The 20,073-nt window shown below is 33.6% G+C and overlaps 1 protein-coding gene across 1 annotated transcript; it reads right to left on the reverse strand.

The window, feature by feature from the left end:
* Window positions 1-3,119: 3,119 nt before the first annotated feature.
* LOC133206015 (uncharacterized) lies at window positions 3,120-11,942 on the reverse strand. The gene is made up of 10 exons (XM_061341919.1): window positions 11,921-11,942; window positions 11,755-11,773; window positions 10,786-10,922; window positions 10,440-10,535; window positions 9,280-10,012; window positions 8,880-9,131; window positions 4,986-5,139; window positions 4,062-4,200; window positions 3,643-3,839; window positions 3,120-3,493 (listed from the first exon to the last, which is right to left on the reverse strand). The coding sequence occupies exons 3-10, from the start codon at window positions 10,864-10,866 to the stop codon at window positions 3,304-3,306; spliced, it is 1,842 nt and encodes a 613-aa protein (XP_061197903.1). The 5' UTR covers window positions 10,867-10,922; window positions 11,755-11,773; window positions 11,921-11,942; the 3' UTR covers window positions 3,120-3,303.
* Between the last annotated feature and the right edge of the window lie 8,131 nt (window positions 11,943-20,073).

A 20,073-nucleotide genomic window follows, 5' to 3' on the forward strand; every position in this document is an offset into this window, starting at 1 on the left:
TAAACAAATTTCATTTATTCACTGCAATGTTTAAACATTATAACTGAATTTTAAAACCCACTCATTTTTAAATTTCCTATCTGCCCGAGATTGGTACATACCTTTTCATGGTGTGAGTCGAATTTTCTAGTCGGCGAGCAGAGTTCTTATACTATGGGTTAAAGAATGATTTTGAATTAAAATATCTTGGAAAAATAATATTGGGAAAGTACATTGTAATGTACATGTTCTTTCCTATATATACGAGGGGTTATCAAAAAGTTCGTGGACTAGCGTCATAAAATTAAAACCGCTTTAGGTACATCAATGAATTTTTACACATTAAGTTAGCATCATCTTCTCTATCTATAGAATAAACCATAAATCATAATTTTTATTTTTTAATAAATTGTTAGTGTTTTTGTAAGCAAAGGTATGTCCAGGCGGCGCAACCTCTAATATGACGTTTTTTTCTACCTGATTGTAACTGAGAAAAACTCTTTAGATATGAGTATTTGTCATCAAAAAATCTCGTTAATTCAGGCATGTGGTACGACACATTTGTTCAGTAAAATTTGCAATTTTTACCCCATTCTGTAATTTCTATGAAATTTTATCGTAAATTTTATATGGAGTGTCCAAAGAATTATGGGCTTGAAAATAACGTCAAAAGGGGGGAGGGGTTTCTTTTTCAAACACTCTATAGAGTTTCGCTCCTGGAAAAACTGGTATTGACCTAAGGAATTTTAAACTGGCTACAGAAAAATAAAATGCATCCAGAGTACTTGTTTTTTAATGCCCAAAAAGATTCAGAGAGATGAAATATGCACAGTTAGTGTCGATTTGTAGTCAGGGTGTCAAAAGTCAGTCACGTCGAAAAGTGACGTTGATCATGTGTGGTAGAAATTGAACTCCAACAAGCTAAGTATTCTGGCATAATCAAGTGAGGATCTTTCCCCATATAAAGATCCATTTACAATATTATATGCATTGAAAAAAGCTGCTCATGACATTTTAAATTCATATAAATAAGACGAGTTTAAGTCCTTACTTAACTCCAGGTAATCTCATTAAGATAAGTGTATGAGGTAGAGAGAGCGGACAGTAAGAAACAATGACGTTAAGCGGACGTCATGACACTAAACGGCGACAGCGCCGGGTGATCACATAAAGTCTTTTTAATTTCAGAATAATTTGGCAAATTTTCAACGTATCAAGCTAAAATTTTCAACATTTCTTAAACTTTTGTTGTTTTATGTTCCGCATAAATTTTGTAAGCAAAGACTACATATTATTAATTTTATCGCGTCAGTCCACGAACTTTTTGATAACCCCTCGTGACACTAATTCTTGGCCAAATTATTCGAGTATAACCTGGTTTGGGTCAGTTTACGCTTTATAATCCGCGAAGCGAATTATAAAACAGCGTAAACTGACCCAAACCAGGTTATACTCGAATAATTTGGCCAAGAATTAGAGTCATTCCTTATAATTTAATTTTAAAATCATTAAATAACTATGGGTGTAAAATTTCGTTACTTTTATTAGTTCAAATTTGCCGCTCAATAATACAACCATAGTAACGGAAGTAACGGAAGTGATGGGAATCGAGGGGAGGTAAAAACTGATACATAGGCCTAGCAGCCATGTTGTTTGGTTACATGTGGTAAGATCGAATTATTGTTTGAAATTAAAGGTACATTTATTAAATCTGGAATTTTCCATGAATCCCGAGGACTGGAAATGAGAGGATTGTATGGATACAGATGATTCAGCTGGTTGTCAGGGGTGTGTGTCCCCATACCAAACCAGGTTATACAGAAATAATTTGTGTTCCTTTTTGGATATTAACCAATCAGAGGCTAGTATACAAACAAAATTAAATTATTTTAGGAATGACTCTAATTCTTGGCCAAATTATTCGAGTATAACCTGGTTTGGGTCAGTTTACGCTTTATAATCCGCGAAGCGGATTATAAAACAGCGTAAACTGACCCAAACCAGGTTATACTCGAATAATTTGGCCAAGAATTAGAGTCATTCCTTATAATTTAATTTTAAAATCATTAAATAAATATGGGTGTAAAATTTCGTTGCTTTTTATGAGTTCAAATTTGCCGCTCAATAATACAACCGTAGTAACGGAAGTAACGGAAGTGATGGGAAGCGAGGGGAGGTAAAAACTGATACATAGGCCTAGCAGCTTGTTTACATGTGGTAAGATCGAATTATTGTTTGAAGTTAAAGGTATATTTATTAAATCTGGAATTTTCCATGAATCCCGAGGACTGGAAATGAGAGGATTGTATGCATACAGATGATTCAGCTGGTTGTCAGGGGGGTGTGTCCCCATACCAAACCAGGTTATACAGAAATAATTTGTGTTCCTTTTTGGATATTAACCAATCAGAGGCTAGAATACAAACAAAATTAAATTATATATATATAGTTATATATATATATATATATATATATATATATATATATATATATATATATATATATATATATATATATATATATATATATATATTAATGCTATAGTTTGTTTATTTATCAAATTTTATTGAAATCAAACATAAGGCGTATTGCTCTGAAAGTCTAATTTTCGGTTCGTTGTTCCGCTGAAGAGGGATAACTCTCTATGAATCCTTACAGAAAGTTTCAAGTTACAAGGACATTTCATTCTGCCTGGGCACAGTACGTTGAAATTGTGTTTTGTTTAAAATTATGAATTAGATTTCTTTTGGAAAATCATAAGCCTTAAAGGAAAATTCCATATGAGCAGAGGGTTGATGAACGCGGATCCAGGAATTGAAGTTAGAGTGGGCGCAAAAAGTAGGCAGGGGGTCTGGGGCCGCCTTGAGCCCCCAAGTGGCTTCAGGGCGAAGCCCTGGTGGGTTCCCAGGGGGCGTAGCTCCCGGAAGCTCCTGGATTCTAGAGATTTTGTAGGGTAAAAATGAGGTCTATCGTGTAGACATTTTACATTTTCTCGACGAAACTATGACTTACACACACCTTGTCATCACATACTCTTCAGGTGTCTTTGACCAGAGAATATACCTTGTGCATCAAATATATCAACATTTTCGAAGAAAATAAACAAAGCTATAAAAACCCCACTAATTTTTGTACATATGTGTCCTTTATTCCCTAAAGGTATACTCATTCAAAACAATTTTAAAGTTGTTGTTACTTCTGTTTGAGTTTATCCAATCCATATTACCATATATACATTTCAAGAGAACACAGAAAGATAACATTCAACATTCATCAATCATGACGAAATAGTGTAGTACAATCCATAAGAATGTCTCACTTATTCTATCTAAAATCTGTTCCAAAATCTCCTTCCAGCAGGGTCATAGGACTGGACGTAAAGACAGACATGGTATTCTGTGGACCGGTCTGATAAACCCTAGCCACTGATGACGTCATTTCCGTGTGGTTTATGGACAACCCACCCTCAGCAAAACAAGAGTTGCACGTGGGATCTGGATTCATGTGACAAAACCTAGGAAACAGAAATAATTACTCGACTGTACTTTTTCTGCGTGTTTGTTTGTTTGTTTTTTTTTGGGGGGGGGGGGGGTTCTTTGGTAATTTTTATTTCAAACAGTAAATTAGAGAGTATAAGAAACTTCAGATCAGAGGTGTACTGACCACATAGACTGATATAGAGGCAAATTCCCATCATCAATGCAGGGCACATATCTCCACCGATAGCAGAGTTTGCACTGGAACCAGGCGAAGGAGTTGTACGTACTGTACTGCGCCATTTTCCCGCGCTTCTTGCGCGGAACACGAGACTGCTTCCTCTCCGAGATTGCTGGACCATACTTGATAATGGTTGGTAGAAACTAGAGTATACACAGATTGACGAAATATTTATGTGATGTAGTCTAATATCTACGATCAAGATTAAAAAAATACTTTTACTTAAAAAAAATGTTTTTTTTTAAATTTTAATCATCGGCAAGAATTGAAATTATTCCTGTTTAAGGAAAAGACTTAATTTCATTACACGTTTATTCATTTTAAACTTCTAATACCTTCTTTAAAAGTTATTCAAACCCACCGACCTTCTTTTTCAGTTTATCCCGAGGTCTTAAGCGGCTCGGCATGGGTTCTATGTGTTCAGTCTCCATTTGTTTCAGAGGTGCATACCGCCACTCGGGGTGTTTTGAGCGAAGTTCCATTATATCTTTTCGGAATTCCATCCTATAAGTAAAAATAACGTACAAACCCTAATCGACTTTAAGGGGATAGCGAAATAAAATTTAATTTTAATAAACATGTGATACCTACTTCGTTTTGAAATAGTATACATTCTCACGACATTCTTCTTTTGATATAAACTGATAATACCACATAACACTTCAAATAAAAGGATGACTGCACTTAACGCCGGTTTTGGAGTCTTTTTCGGGGGCTTCTGTTGCTTTTATAACTTAACCTGATTTCACTTTTTTATATTTATTTAGGAATCCTGTCAATTTGGACAGGCCCGTAGCTACGGTTTCAAAAGTGTGTGTGTGTGTGTGGAAGGGGGAGGGGGGGGGGTTCCCAAAAAAACAAAACTGACCAAAAAGTGAGGAGGCCAACTTCCCATATAATCTGACAAGCAAATTAAAAAAAAAAAGAGAAAAAAAGAAATAAAACCGTAATTAACCGTCCAAATCCTGGAATTTGCCAGTGCTCGACCTTACTGCAACAAAAAAGGGGGGGGGCAACCAGTGTACTATTGCAACATACTATACTCAGAAAAAAAGGGGGGTCAAACAGTAGATCATAGTGTTTGCTTTTAATGCTGTACCTTAAGCTTTTGCATAAGAAAACCCACAACCTAATTTAGCTTACACATCCGACCTGACCGATATTCACTTTTTCTTCGGTCTAAAGAGCAATCAAACAAACTTTTTTGCTTGGGATGAGGTATGAGGGTGGGGGGTTAAAATTATATACTTATATTATATATATTATATATAATTTAACACAACTCTTACTCGTATGGTATTTTTTCTTCGTGACTCATCCTGCGCCATTTAGCGCCCAACATTTTGGACACTTCTCGGTTGTCCAGTTTCGGGTGTTGTTTGGCCAAACGCTTTCGATACTCCACAGAAAATCGTATAAATCCATTTTTGGGTCTTCGTAGACCTGATAAAGTATGAACAAAATGTAATTACATGCTCACAAATTGGGTCTTATCAAATTAAGGTAGGGTTATATTTTGAAATTGCTTAAAAAAGAACCCGTCGTTTCAAAAAATAAATCAGTAAACAAATGCATATTTCTTTGTCCATAATCTTCTTAACATTTAATAGGTAGATGTATGTAATAGGTTAATTGTTGTATGTCATAGGTTGTTATATGTAATAGGTTTATAAATGTAATAGGTTGTTATATGTCATAGTTTGTTATATGTAATAGGTTGCTGTATGTCATAGGTTGTTTTATCCCATGTTTACCCCTTTATCCCGTGGATATGACTCATTGGATAAGTTTTTCATATTCCACAGTTAAGTGCAGTTGTGACGTCACAATGGTTTTTGCGTTAGAGTGATGAAGTAAATTAAAGTGGAGTCCTATATAAAACAGTGTAAAAAATTGGATGTGAAGTATTTAACATGGGATAAAAAGAATCTCCCATGATTTGTAGTTGGATATGACTTTCATCCAACTCGTTGTGTGTTTTTATCCCCTCGCCAAGGCTCGGGGATAAAAAACACACAACTCGTTGGATAAAAATCATATCCAACTACAAATCATGGGAGATCCTATATATATACGTAATAGGTTGTTATATGTAATAGGTTGCTGTATGTCATAGGTTGTTATATGTAATAGGTTGTCATATGTAATAGGTTGTCATATGTAATAGGTTGCTGTATGTCATAGGTTGTTTTATGTAATAGGTTGCTGTATGTCATAGGTTGTTATATGTAATAGGTTGTTATATGTAATGGGTTGTTATATGTAATAGGTTGCTGTACGTCATAGGTTGTTATATGTCATAGGTTGTTATATGTTATAAGTTGTTATATGTCATAGGTTGTTATTTTTCATAGGTTGTTATATGTAGTAGGTTGTTATATGTCAAAGGTTGTTATATGTTATAGTTTGATATATTATGTCATAGGTTGGTATATGTAATAGATTGCTATATGTCATACGTTGTTATGTTTAATGGGTTGATATATGTAATAAGTTGTTATTTGTCAAAGATTGTTAAATGTCATAGGTTATTATATGTCAAAGGTTGTTATATGTCATAGGCCTGATGTAGATATAAGTTGAAGGCTGAACCACCTCCTCAGGAACTTGACAGACCCTCTACAGCATCCTCAGTGACCTACTCATGCAATCCAAATATTATTTTTCCATTTCTGGGCCCGTGTTCAGGGTCATGACCTGATATCCTTTGATAGCAGGCCAAGAATGATCCTCTTATATTATTTTATTACAAAGTGATAGAATGGACAATAATAAACAATCATACATATCGCTTTGGGGACTGTCATAAAACTGGTACAATATGTTTGTACATAAATTATTATTCCTCGAATATCCATACATTTAATTAATGACGCAAGCCCTTTGTTAAAGAAACTGGGGGGATAAGCCGAGCCATATGCCTACACACCGATCGATAAAAATTCAGTAAATTCATTTTAAAAAGATTTCACTTTTTGTTCAATTAATGTAATGTTTATTACTATTGCATTCAAATTTGACAAAACCTGAATACTGTGACAGCGAAAATGATTCTGATTAACACAAAAAAATGGCATCACGCTCAATTTTCACAAAAACTGACATAAATTGGATGATATAACTACATTTTTTTAAATAGAGTGGGTCATCGTACCATTTTTTGAGAACGATTAATGAAAGGCAATGGAAAGATGTTGCTTTTTACACTTGCAAAAATTTGGTACGAAGACCCACTCTACATAAAAAATTAAGTTAACTTACTTAAATTTTCACCGTGGTCTTAAAAAATTCTAAGTCCAAATACGCTTGCTAAATATAGAGAACTGTATGCTATTTAAATGGGTATGTATGTGTGACTCCGTGGTATAGTGGTTAGCGAGGAGCTATTTAAAGGGACGTTTATTGAGGAAAGTGTTCGAGTCATGATTTTTTCATTTTTTATTTTTTGGGGAGGGGGTTAATTTTGTTGAACTTTATAAAAAATGTCTATAGGAATAACATATTTTTCATTGGAAATTATATATATATATATATATATATATATATATATATATATATATATATATATATATATATATATATATATATATATATATATATATATGTAGTAATGAACTCATTTACAGTAAATTATTTAAAATGCCGGATAAAAATTATAATAGATATTTGAATACCTTTATTCCCGTTTTTATTTATTTTTACCACAAGCGCTTCTAGATCACCACTATCATTATATACAATGTTAACATTTGTATATTATCTCCACAATAAGTGTTAACACTCAATATGCAGATTAATTAATAGAAGTCCCTACCCATGTTAGACACTTGTGACAGTAAATGAAAGTCAACTGTTTAGCTTGTTTAGAATATAAATATCATTTTGAGAACTACTGTAAACATTAAAATGCTTAAGTAAATTCGAACAATTGAGAGATTTTTTCCAATAAATGTTCTTGCATAGCCGAAAAATGGGCATGGGCACATGGCTCGTCTTATTCCCCCAGATTCTTTACAGATATCACGTATTTCTGTTAAGGAATAACTGTCTTATTTTTTGGATTCATGATGTGATCAATCGAGTGGCTTGCGTGATAATTTGCATAAACGCCGAAGGCGTTTATGCATAAAATTATTACGCAAGCCAATCGATTGATCATCGTCATGAATCCAAAAAATCTGACAGTTATTCCTTATATTTACATGCTCCTGATTCTGCAAATTCCCGTGCTAATAGCCCCGCTTCTGTCTCTATTTGTCCCGCCCTGCACGTGATTTTTTTTAACCGCGCCTATCGATGAACCAGTAGATTTATGCAGAAATAAAGTATTTTTACAATTTGTAATTTTATCTCGGTCAAAGACATTGGAAATGTAAATATATATAGATATATTACATGCCAGTTACAGCGTCGATTACTTTGTAAACCCATGTATAGAACCTTAAAGACAGAAACATTATAATTTCTACTGCAAAAATAAAGAAAAATCATGATCATATAAAAGATAGGTTTTTTCCCCAGTATTATTCATGTTGGATAAGTCCTATCCCTTTTCAGTATATATAGCTTTAACTCCTGATTAAGTATGCATAGGGCCAGACCCAATATATTCATAAGCCTGTATGACGAAAAACAGAACTTTGCAGATAATACCCCGGGCCAGTGGAATTTGTTAATATACTGGGTTTTTTTGTAAAGTACAACATGTAAAACATCTAACTCTTTAACATTTCAGGTCAGTATCTAAGTCTGACCTCTAAAGGGGTGATCATTATAAAAATTTCCCATGAAACACTACTACACACACTAACTCTCTTGTAAATATGATAACGAGAAATAAAGTGTTTTAATTGCCTGGCTTTCAACTGTCAGAAAAATATTATTAATAAAACGTTTGAAATAGTTTATATTGAAGTAAACTGTTGTTTAAAGCTGAAAGATGGATATCTTTTTGTACAAACATAATAAAGCTGTTTAGAATTGTTTCTAAAATTAGGATTGGTACTTCTTTATTTTCAATGGTTAAATGGGTCATTGAAATTTATTATTTCACCGGCTAAATATTTCTGGAATATTCCAATTGACCATGCCGGTGAAAAATAACAAAAGTTGTTTCGAATCCTAAATACATTTTAAAATGAAACGAATAAAGAGAAGGTAATTTTAAGTCAACCAACGGGTACCTGTACCTCTGCCTTTATCTTTGCAATGTCTATCAGTGGTAGAATCAGGTTCGGTTTGATTTGACGGGAAAAATACGTCATCGTCATCATCTTCAACTTCATCATCCTTCCCTGAAAATCGCCATCCATCAAAACAATTCACTGACGAGACTAATGATTCAGAGTTTACCCAGCTTACTGCATGTTTTCTGACGGTGGATCCAAGAGTGGTGGCAGTGCCATGTTTGCAGCTGCATTCAGTGTTACGGGTACCTACATCATTATATCTATGAGTTTATAGATATTGTAGATAATAATGAACAATTACCTTATCCAATAATCATTGGTTTATACAATCTAAATATATGACACGTAAAAGAAACAACAAGAGTTTGAGAGAAATCTCAATTGCAAAACAAACCTGTTTCATCCAGAAGAGATGAAAGAACGGGATATTTTTCCAGGGAGGCCATTCCATGACTACTGTAGATTGCAGAGGTAAGGCATTCTCTAAGTCCTGGATCTTTGATTCTGGTGAATTGGTCATCATCACCTCGTTTGCTGCCATCAGACGTGAGGAATGTGTCCTTTTCGATGACATTTTCATTAGTGAAACCATGACTCGCCCCAGAATAAGGGACTGTTTCTGAAAAAGTACGGTCATTTAGAACCGTGTACGAGTTCATCCGTCTTCTTGGGGGTGTGCTTGGATCTTTCTTTTCACCGTCGTCATTAACTCTATGGGAAATTTCCTGAGGATAACATTGCTGTTCTTCGTGCAATTGAATCTGATTGATAAGTCGCTTGTTGGGATAAGTATCAGAGAACTTGTTTTGCCATAAAGCAACTGGGTGAGGAATGGACGCCGTGGGCGTTAATGCAAGCTGATTTTCAAAAACGGGACATGGAAACTTGAAAGGCGATTTGGGCCATCCGTCCTCTTCACCATACTCCAGGTTCCATACATCTGACGTGTCCTCGTCATAGACTGCACTTCCGGTCTGAACGTAACGCATGTGATCTGTACCGGACTGAGGAACGAACACCCTTTCTCTCCCCACTTCCGGTTCAGATGTACTCTCGGTCGAGTTTTTGTTATTCAAAATCTGTCGAAGATGGGCAATATAGTCCGATGCACCTCTGACGACAGACAACTGCAATATCCAGAAGAAGAAAAAAACACTGAAACTTATTTCAACAGAAATTTATCATTACTAGTATTTGTCGTGTTTTTGGTCAAATTAGCTCTATTTTGTATTTAAAAAAAGAGACGCAGTCCATATTTTTATCGATTACCACCAAAAGAATTCTAATTTGCATTAGCATAAGTGTCATAATCTGAAGAGGAATTTGAAATCATCGTTTTCTATTACGTTACGTTGGCTCAAACGTAAATACCATATAACTATAAATGCATGTTTTTAAAGGCAACCAGCAATTTCAGTTGTATATTAAATATACAAAAAAGGAATAAGGATTACATTACATTGTATGTTTATACCGGCACCTGTAACCAAAACATGATTTTTTCCCTTCTTGACTGTACATGTACATTTATGTATCTATATACATGGAGCATACTTCATCAATTGGCGTGTCCAGAAAGCTCTGTGGTATCATAAAGGTCAACTGTTGTATCAGAGTATTGTATTGGTCATCACAGCTGCTTATGTCTATCTAGAAAGAGAAAATCACGTACATACGTATCAATGTAATTATACTTCATGGAGAGTTTTGATTAAGGAAATAATCAAAACTACCATCTTCTAATTCAAAAATTTTAAGAATATAATTTTATTGAAATTAATTACAATTTCTGCACAGTGTAATACTAAAGAAGCCAGATTTAAGCATTACTGAAGATCAACTTTTATGAACTTTCATCTCCAATTTGATATGATTTTAAATAGAACTCCGAGTCTCTGACCGTAGCTAAACTAGTGGCGGAGGAGACCGAATCAGCAAGGATACTCTCCGTGCTCAGACACGCCCACTCCCCGGTGTACATGTCACCCACAGAATCTGAAATTGCATCACTGCAACCTCCAAAACCAGGACAATGGCCTAAAATATACATTGTATCTATACAATAATCTGTGCATAAAAATTTACCTTAATTTGACGATAAACTTTATATTTTTGCATAATTTATGTTTTTCTGTTTTTTTTTTCTTTTTTCTTACTTTCTTTCTTTTTTGACTTTTATCATATACATGTTTTCATTAGCATTTAGTTCCAATTCTTACAATATTTTAAAAGATTTGTGAGTAATGTAGACCAGCATAATTACATATATGTGAATCGCGAATTCTCGGAGATCATTTTGAAATTGAGCTGAAAATGAGAATTTTTTAAAATAAATAATTATAGCGTTTCTTTTTAAAAATTTCTTTCTATTTATGTTGCAATTTTGACCGCTAATGCAAATTTTTCTGATGTACATCACGAATTTCAAAAATAATATAAACTATGAATTGAAACCATAAACTCCATAATGTGTGAAGAAATAGAAAGAACATCATACAGACACAAAAAAATATAAAAAATAAAAATACTATGATCAAAACAACTTCAAAGAGAAAAAATCCAAATAGTAAACTTGCTACAAACAAAAAGATGGATGGTATTCGTATATACATAATTTTTGGACTTATTTTTGTTTTTAATTATGCAAATACCAAAGTCCTAAAATAATATAAAGAAATTGTAGATTTCATTTTTTTTTTTTTAGATTTTCAAATTCTTTTTATCATTTTATTGGACACTATTGAGAAATTTTGAAAAAAATAAACTTAATGTGGCTAATTCATTTTACTTATATCAACAAAGACTTACAAAAAAATTAATTAAAAAAGGTTTGTTTGTAGCAAGTTGCCTTAAAAGAAACAATACATACCAGAATTAGAATCTAAACACTAATTAATCAAATAAAAAAAAATATTTTCTTGAGTTTCTTTTAAAATTATATGTATCTATAAAAATGGAAACTATTCCAAATTTTTTTTACCAAAATCATCGATAAACTTTTATTCCTTTGAATTATTTTGGTAAAATAAACATACTAAGTCCTGGATACAGCAGGGACTGTTACTGTTTCCGAAGTCCGCCAAAACCGACATGATTCAGATCCTCTATCGAAACGTGCGCTGTCCACTTGACGAAGAGAGACAACTATAAAATTATAATGCTGTCTCTTCTGACCTTTACTTTAAATGCAAAGATTATTTTGCTTTTTAAAATACAGTGGACGGAATATATACAGTGAGTTACATGGGTCTATACTACACCTTATTTAAAGTTCAATATTAAAATCAACATATTTTATAAATTAATATATTTATCAAATTATATTTTGTGACCTCTAAGCCTAAAATTTAGAAATTAATGATAAATATAAAGTTCAGCATAGACTCAGTGACAAAACTGAGTTTTTATACAAACCACTGTGAATTTACAAGTTACGGTGCTGTTTAAAAAGTAAAAATATATCCTTATTTTCCCACGTAAAAACTTCTGAACACGTATGTATATTACATTGTCCTTGTTGACATCGTGGGAAGGAAATGAGGCATGCGCCGATGTCACAGAAAAGATCCGGAACACCTCGGGCCTTTCACAGATACACCTCGGAATGGGTAGACCACCCTCCCTCCTCTTTATTGTTATAATTCTATATTCAATTCATTTACCAATTAAGGGCCCTCATGGGACAAAAAGAAAGCACGTTGTAAACACCTGTATATTTTCATATAAATGTAATACAATATACATACATACAAGAGAAAAACATGGCCGTAGGAACCGGGGGGGGGGGCGTGCCCCCCAATAATTTTGCCGATATATAGATTACTATAGTAAACATAGATATTATATGCTTGTGCCCCCTCAATAAAAACCTCTGATGCCCCCCCTTTTTTTTTTTTTTTTGCTTGTCAAGGAATTTTTTTTTTTTTTGGCTTGACAGGAAATTTTTAAATTTTTGGTAGTGCCCCTCAACTGTCAACTGAAAAATGTTTGGTTGTGCCCCCCCCCCCCCACTGAAATTGCTTCCTACGGGCCTGAAAAAGAGTTCCATGATTAATAGGAAAAAGACATAAAAAGGAGAAATAAACCAGACAGTTTTTATACATATACGTTTACATTAAGTTTTGAGCAAAAATATTTGTTTTATATATATATACATCATATATATGCATACATTTTCTCTTCAAATGCACTAAATTCAAAGATGAACGAGAAATTTTCTTAAAATCTGTCTCAGAATTATGTACAAATTTCCCTAATCTTGATTTTAATGAGAAGCTTATATGGGTATATTCAAATGAAAATGAGTCAATCTTAAGAATATTAAGTCAATTCATATCAAAACACTGTATATGATTTTTAAACAATATTACTGTATATTGCTACATTTTGTTAATTATAATTGTGCTCATTTTGCTTATCTACATTAGACATGAGGAGGAATGCAACCTTTTATTCATGTTTTTTTTTTTTAATTGACTAGAATTCATGCATTTCCTAGAGCACCGTCCCTTGATGTCTTCTGTAGACTGGCAACCATTAATGCACCTTTATCTTGTAATCTATTTACATTTATACACTCACCATGGTAAAATTTGTTTAAATTTTTCGATTATGTACATTTTCTCTATTTTATGTGATACATACATTATTGAATTACTGTTCTACATAAGTTATGAGGAGGAATGCTGTCCAGACAGTTACACTTCTGAGACATGTATTTCCTAGAGCACTGTCCATTGAAATCTTTTGTAGTTTAGGGAGTCATTTGTAATGCCATATATGGCTTCCTGGTGTAAGGGAGATAATTGAAATTATTCATCAACTCTGTTTTGCTTAGACTCAACATCTAGTATTTTTATGTTCTTTATTGCTGTATGTTCATGTATTTTTTTGTCCTCTTGAGTGTTACAAAATATGCTTGTATCTATATGTTATGCCCCCAGTGGGACCATGATTGGCAAATAAATTCTTTTCTATAGCATACACGTATGAAAGCACATGTACATACCTGGTAATTCATCATAAAACAGTTTACATGCCTAAGACTTATGCTTTTTGTAAAAATCTTCCAAGAGAATTTATATATTTAATTCCTCACAATTTAGAATCCAGAATAATTTTTGTTTATATCAGGCATATTTGTAAAATGTTTTACTTTAGATGAGATTAAGTTAAAGGGGAGAAAATAAGCACCGCCTTCAAATTTACTGTGAACCCCTGTCTAGGTCTTCTCTTTCCTTTGTAAAGGGGGTGTTTCGATAAGGTCACTCAGCGGCCCACTGTTTTTCGTAAAAAAAAAAACAATTTCGATTTATTTTTTCAAAATTAGTTTAGAATTGAAGATAAATATATTAACTTTTGTTATTTATATTTCAAAAGTTAACATGAGATTAATTCACACCGTAGCTGACACATACTTAGATGTACCCTCAGATGCGTTAACATTCTAGACTTATGCGAAAATATAAGAGGGTGGCATTTATAAATCGATGTTTAGAATATGAAGTGCATGAGGGACACTGCATGAGAGACACTCACCTAAATTTGCTCAGTAATTAGATATACATGTACTCTGCATGCACACTAAATCACTAATATCTTGAAATATGATGAGTGTCGCGTGTGCACTTCATATCCAACAATTAAAAATTGCATAAAATTTGCATAACTAAAATTAGAAGCTCCTGGTTTCTTGTTCTGACTCTGTGTTAAAAGTAACATTTTTTTTTTTAAATCAAAGAAGATTCTCGATAATAATATTAACAATAGAAAACATTATCGTATCCTATCTTCATAACAATACTTTTTTCGTCGCCAACGCATAACGCTAACGTCACATTTTTAGCTCACCTCCATGATGGGGAAGCTTTTGTAATACCGTCGGCATCGGTGTTCCAGGTAAAGGTTTTTGAAGCAGAGTATATCTATGCCCCCTATATTAATTAGAGTCACCTAATCTTGTGTGTTTCCTTGTCACCAGTCAGGTTTCAGATGCTCAGTGCATTTTCAGCCAAAAGGTAAAAGTTTAAGTTTTTGGAGCAGAGCAACTGTAAGCACTTGTTGACCAGACTTGCTTCACAATGAATCTTCGGATGTACACTACCAGACTTGCTTCAGGTGCTGGATCTGACCTACATTTTCTTAATGAGTGAGCAGGTTAAAGATTTTGAAGCGGTTCTCATTCTTATGTAACTATAAGTCCTATCGTGACCAAACTTGCACTGATGATTCATCTAGGATTGCACACTACCAGACATGGTTCAGATGCTGAATCTTCCTTACATTTTCCGACTGGCTGAACAAAAAATAAGTTTTGGAGCAAGTCCATTCCTTAACTTTATTTATCATGCATATTTCTTGTAAATAGAAATCCAAGCTCCAACATGCTAGAGAAGCGCCCATATATTTATCATATAATTTTCCTGCGGCTGCCAGATAAGTTTCTAACGCCTGTCATTGAAATATCTGGTGAGCGCCAGATAAAATTGTAGTGTTTTTTGCTTTAACGACACCTACAACTTCAATTTGTAGTCAAATCTGGTACTTTCATGCCTTATTACCAAAGATCAAATCTACACTTCGCACAAAAAATCGCTTCATAAAGTTAATTTTCCCTTTAAAGGATGATGTGACATACGGCCCCCGGTAAATTGACAAAACTACTTTTACCGAAAATAGAAACATGATTTGGAAGAGATATGTCTTTCTTTTGAGTAGGGGTACCATGTTTACATCCAATTCCCATTGAATTTTGGCCCCGCCTCGCTCTTTGAAGCCCTTAAAATATACGAGCGCAAGTAGGTACATTTTTCTCCTTTGGCTGGTCACTGTCTTTTATTGAAATCTATCTATATGTGAAAGGAGAAAAATGAATCTAACTGCGCTCACATGTTGTTTTTAAAAAATAATGTAAAATCTAGCTGGCCTTTCCCATTATAAACAGATCGACGAAACTTTTTTTTCTGACGTAAGAATAAATTCATATGCTAATCGAGGCACTGGCGATACTTTCTAACTGACCAATAAGCTAAATGAGTTGCATAACTAGTGAGTACCACAAAAATACTAAGGACATTTTATGCTTGGAAAAAAGATTGGGTTTTTTTTTAACCTGCTTTCCGATAAACATTTTTAATGCATTTGAGTCACAGATTAGACACGGATCTACAATTTCCCAGCTCATATTCACAAACAATTGATTTATAAATATACATAGTTAAAAGTTTTGTAAAGCGTTCAGTGGGCAATTCGCTAGGTCTACAAGTATTCCCGAGAATCAGTGAATAGAAGTTTCATGTTCATTTCTTGACCCTAAACGGTAAACACTGTGGTTCCATGCGTATTATTATGTATAAGTAGCCTTCGCTGACCATTAAAAGTTTGAAATGTAGTAGAGATATTGTGTAAATTGACCTAAACCACGTGTCTGTGATAAAATGTAAGCGTAGTAAACCAGCATGTTTTGCCGTTCTGTCATCGGATTGGACAATTGTTCTCGGTAAGCGACTATGTGCGAAATAATAACAATAGCCATATAAGGTAGATTCCTCAAACATGAATATCCCTCTATTGTACTAAGACCCGCCTATTCTCTTTTCATAAAAGAACGTATTATCACAAACCAGGCCGAATTTTGCTGTCATAGGGTAAAAAAATCATAGATAATGCAGTAATCCTTATAATTAAAATTTGTCGGAACTATTGAAACTATTCAAAAGGCGTCGTATTTATTCATTCATGTATGAAAATTATCAAAATCGTTGTAGATTAAATATAATTCGTCGTAGAAAAAGGGGCCCCAGATAGCAGTTATGTCACATCATCCTTTATGTTTTATTAGATTACATGTTTACACTGCAAGAATCTCATTTGGCGACTTCTAGTTATTATTGTCGTGGCCGTCAGATAAGTTTTTGGCCTCCGACAGTTATTTATGTGGTGGCCACAGGAAAACTTTTTGGCAGCCGCCAGATATATTTTTCTACGCAGGTAGGTTAAGGCTTCCCGTAGAATATGACAGTGCACTCTCTGAAGTACTAAAATATGACGTCATAATGGAAAATGACGTCAAGTCACTGCCAACTTGAGGTGCTATGACGGGGAGAGTGTCATGAACTTTACACTTTATTTCAAACTGCATGTAAAATGCTAGATAGCTATTGCAAAATTCACGGGTTGTTAAAGGGTTTTTTTAAGTCTTATATGTCCGAATATTTTAAAAATACACCGCTTACCTACCCTTGATTGAAATTCAGCATGTTCAAAATGCTTATGAAAAATAGACTTTTGAAATGTACTCTGTTTTATACCCGTGGTTGGAGGTAGAATTTATTTTGTGTGTATAAAAGAGTCTGGCGCAGGTGATTAATGAGGATTAATCTGAGAATTTTTGTGGAAACCTGTAAGAAGAGTTTGTTCTCTAACTGAATCTTGCTTGGGAAAAATGTGTGTTTTAATACAGATTACGATATTGTGTGGAAAATACCCTCAAATTTGTAGGTAAGTTGAATTTCTCACGAAATATTTTGTAACCAAGTAATACAATGATTTTCCCCAAGCACATTTCGGGTACACAAGGATACGATGAGTTTATTTATATAACAATATGTTAATAATTCTTTTGTTAATCAGCTGCGCCGAAGCGATTTATATGAAACACTTCAAAAAATTATAAATGACCGTCACGTGATCAACAAAGTCATGTGATATCATAACAAATATGTTAATATATAGCCGAGGAATCCCTCTATATAAATTGGAAGTACTAAAATTCAATACTTATAAATTAAAACCAAAACAGACCTCGCAATGACATATTATGTTCTGAGCGCATTTTAAAGCTTCGGGAAGCCTGAACATAGCTGCGTAGCGGCCGCCGAATAATTATGCGACAGCCGCCAGATAAAATATTTTGCACCTACCGGCTTCCGTAGCAATATGAAGCTTTTAAATAAACTTTTTATTTATACAGGTGTGTATATAAAGCTGCACTTATTTTTCAATCGTACCAATTTTTCTTTTTATTTCAAAACATTTTTTTTTAAATGGAGACCATGAATTTCACAATTTTGGTAGAGGTCTCAATGCTGTATTATAATCATGGTAACAGTTTGACGACTTGATGTCCATTTCTGAAGCATAAATAAAATATAAAATCAATGGAAAACCTGCACCTTCCAGGAAATTTGCTCCTTGGACCCCAATTTAGCCGAATTAGAAAATTTATCGTTTATGCATTTTATGCTTGATAACTGCGGACCCCTTCCCCTTAGTCTGGTTCCCGCCCCCGCCACTCCGTTTTTACCTGACCCCAAAACGAAGTGAAAACGGAGTGGCGGGGGCGGGAACCAGACTACCTTCTCCTTTGAAATGAAAATTAAACCGGCGTATCTTTTATTTTCAAAAAAAATAAAGAAGTTTTGTTAGTTTCTTCAAAGATAACAAATTTAAAGAACATGATCAAGAGCTTCCGCGGGGACTTATTCTGATCTCTAATTTAGATCCTGGGTCCCCTTCCTGCTTTTCCAGTCGTCTGTCTCAAGTCCCTTCTAATATAAAATCCTTGATCCGCCCCAATACAGGTTTTAGATTCGGCTTTCATCTTTACCGCAACCCCAACTTTTTGGTTAATGATTGATATGCAGGGATCTCTGTTTAGTGTACATGTATATGCATTTTCTGACTGATCTTAATTATGATATCATTTATTAAATATATTTATAAATTTTTACACATTGTAATTATTTTCCTGAAATGATATAATCACAGGATCATTGTTTTAAATGAGCAATGTTTTATTAAGCATATTGTTATTCTATCCATCGGCATGTCTTTTCCTGAACATATTGCTCCAAATGAGAAACATTCTGTTCTATTCATTACATATCCTAGAAATTTCATCTGGTTATGGGTGTAAGTTGATCAGATGCCATTATTAGACAGCATTTTCCATCATCAATTTGATAATCAATTTATTTTATTTAAAAATAATAAATCGAAACATTTATTTTTATTAAATTACCGACCTCTGTAGTGATTGCATGTCCATGTCAATGAGGAAATAACAGCTAAATCTGGAGAAAATTGGCAACTTCAAAATTGATATATACTCATTTCTACATCTCAAAGAACATGAAGATGACAAGTTGACAACTCAAAAAACTCAATACAAATGAAAATACTTAGTCCAGGTCTAAAACATTAAATGTATTTTCTTCATTTCTTAGACAATGTAATAGATTGACTCACACTTACACTAAATGAGTTAGATTTCATTCCAATCATCTGTTTTAAAGTTATAATTAACCTGCACAATTTCAGTTTCCATTACATGTACATCAACCTTGATAGATACATAGATATGTTGAAATATTTTTATATTCCAAAATTTATAAGTCTTCCATATTCGTTTTGAATTTTTTCCTTTATTTTATTGCTTTATTATCTTTCAAATTGTTTCTTTTCATCATTTATAGTTACAAAACAACATACGATCTACTATACTTTGTTGTAATTACTTAGCAATAATTAAGGTCATAGGATATCCAAAATCTGAAGAAAGTGGGGTTTTTATCTAATCTTCTTGTGTCGTTGTTTTTAGATTAAAATTTATTTGTTACATGGTAAAAAACAATAAAATAAATTCATTTTGGGCAATTTAATTTTTTCATGTTTTTGTGTTGAAATTCAAACTGATGATGCTTTCATATCAATATAACAAATGGCTTTGTTGTTCTTGAGCAGCAGATTTTTTTTCCCATATATTCATTTGTAAAAATTTGATCCCCCATTGTGGCCCCACCCTACCCCCGGGGGCCCTCATTTGAACAAATTTCATTCTACTACCCAAAGATGCCTCCATATCAATTTGACTAATCATGGCTTTTCTGTTCTTGAGAAAAAGACTTTTTCCTATATATTCCTCTGTAAACTTTGATCACCCATTCTGGCCCCAACCTATTCCCGGGGTAATGATTTGAACAAACTTGAATCTACACTACCTGAGGATGCTTCCATATAAATATAACCAATCTTGGCTTTACTGTTCTTAAGAAGAAGATTTTTAAAGATATTTTCCTATATATTTCTATGTAAAACTTTGATCCCCCATTGTGGCCCCACCCTACCCCCGGGGGTCATGATTTGAACAAACTTGAATCTACACTACCTGAGGATGCTTCCATAAAAA

Source organism: Saccostrea echinata, unplaced genomic scaffold, assembly GCF_033153115.1.
Source record: "Saccostrea echinata isolate AGI-Se365-2 ecotype Australia unplaced genomic scaffold, CSIRO_AGI_Sech_v1 ptg000054l, whole genome shotgun sequence".
In the NCBI taxonomy this organism is placed as follows: domain Eukaryota; kingdom Metazoa; phylum Mollusca; class Bivalvia; order Ostreida; family Ostreidae; genus Saccostrea; species Saccostrea echinata.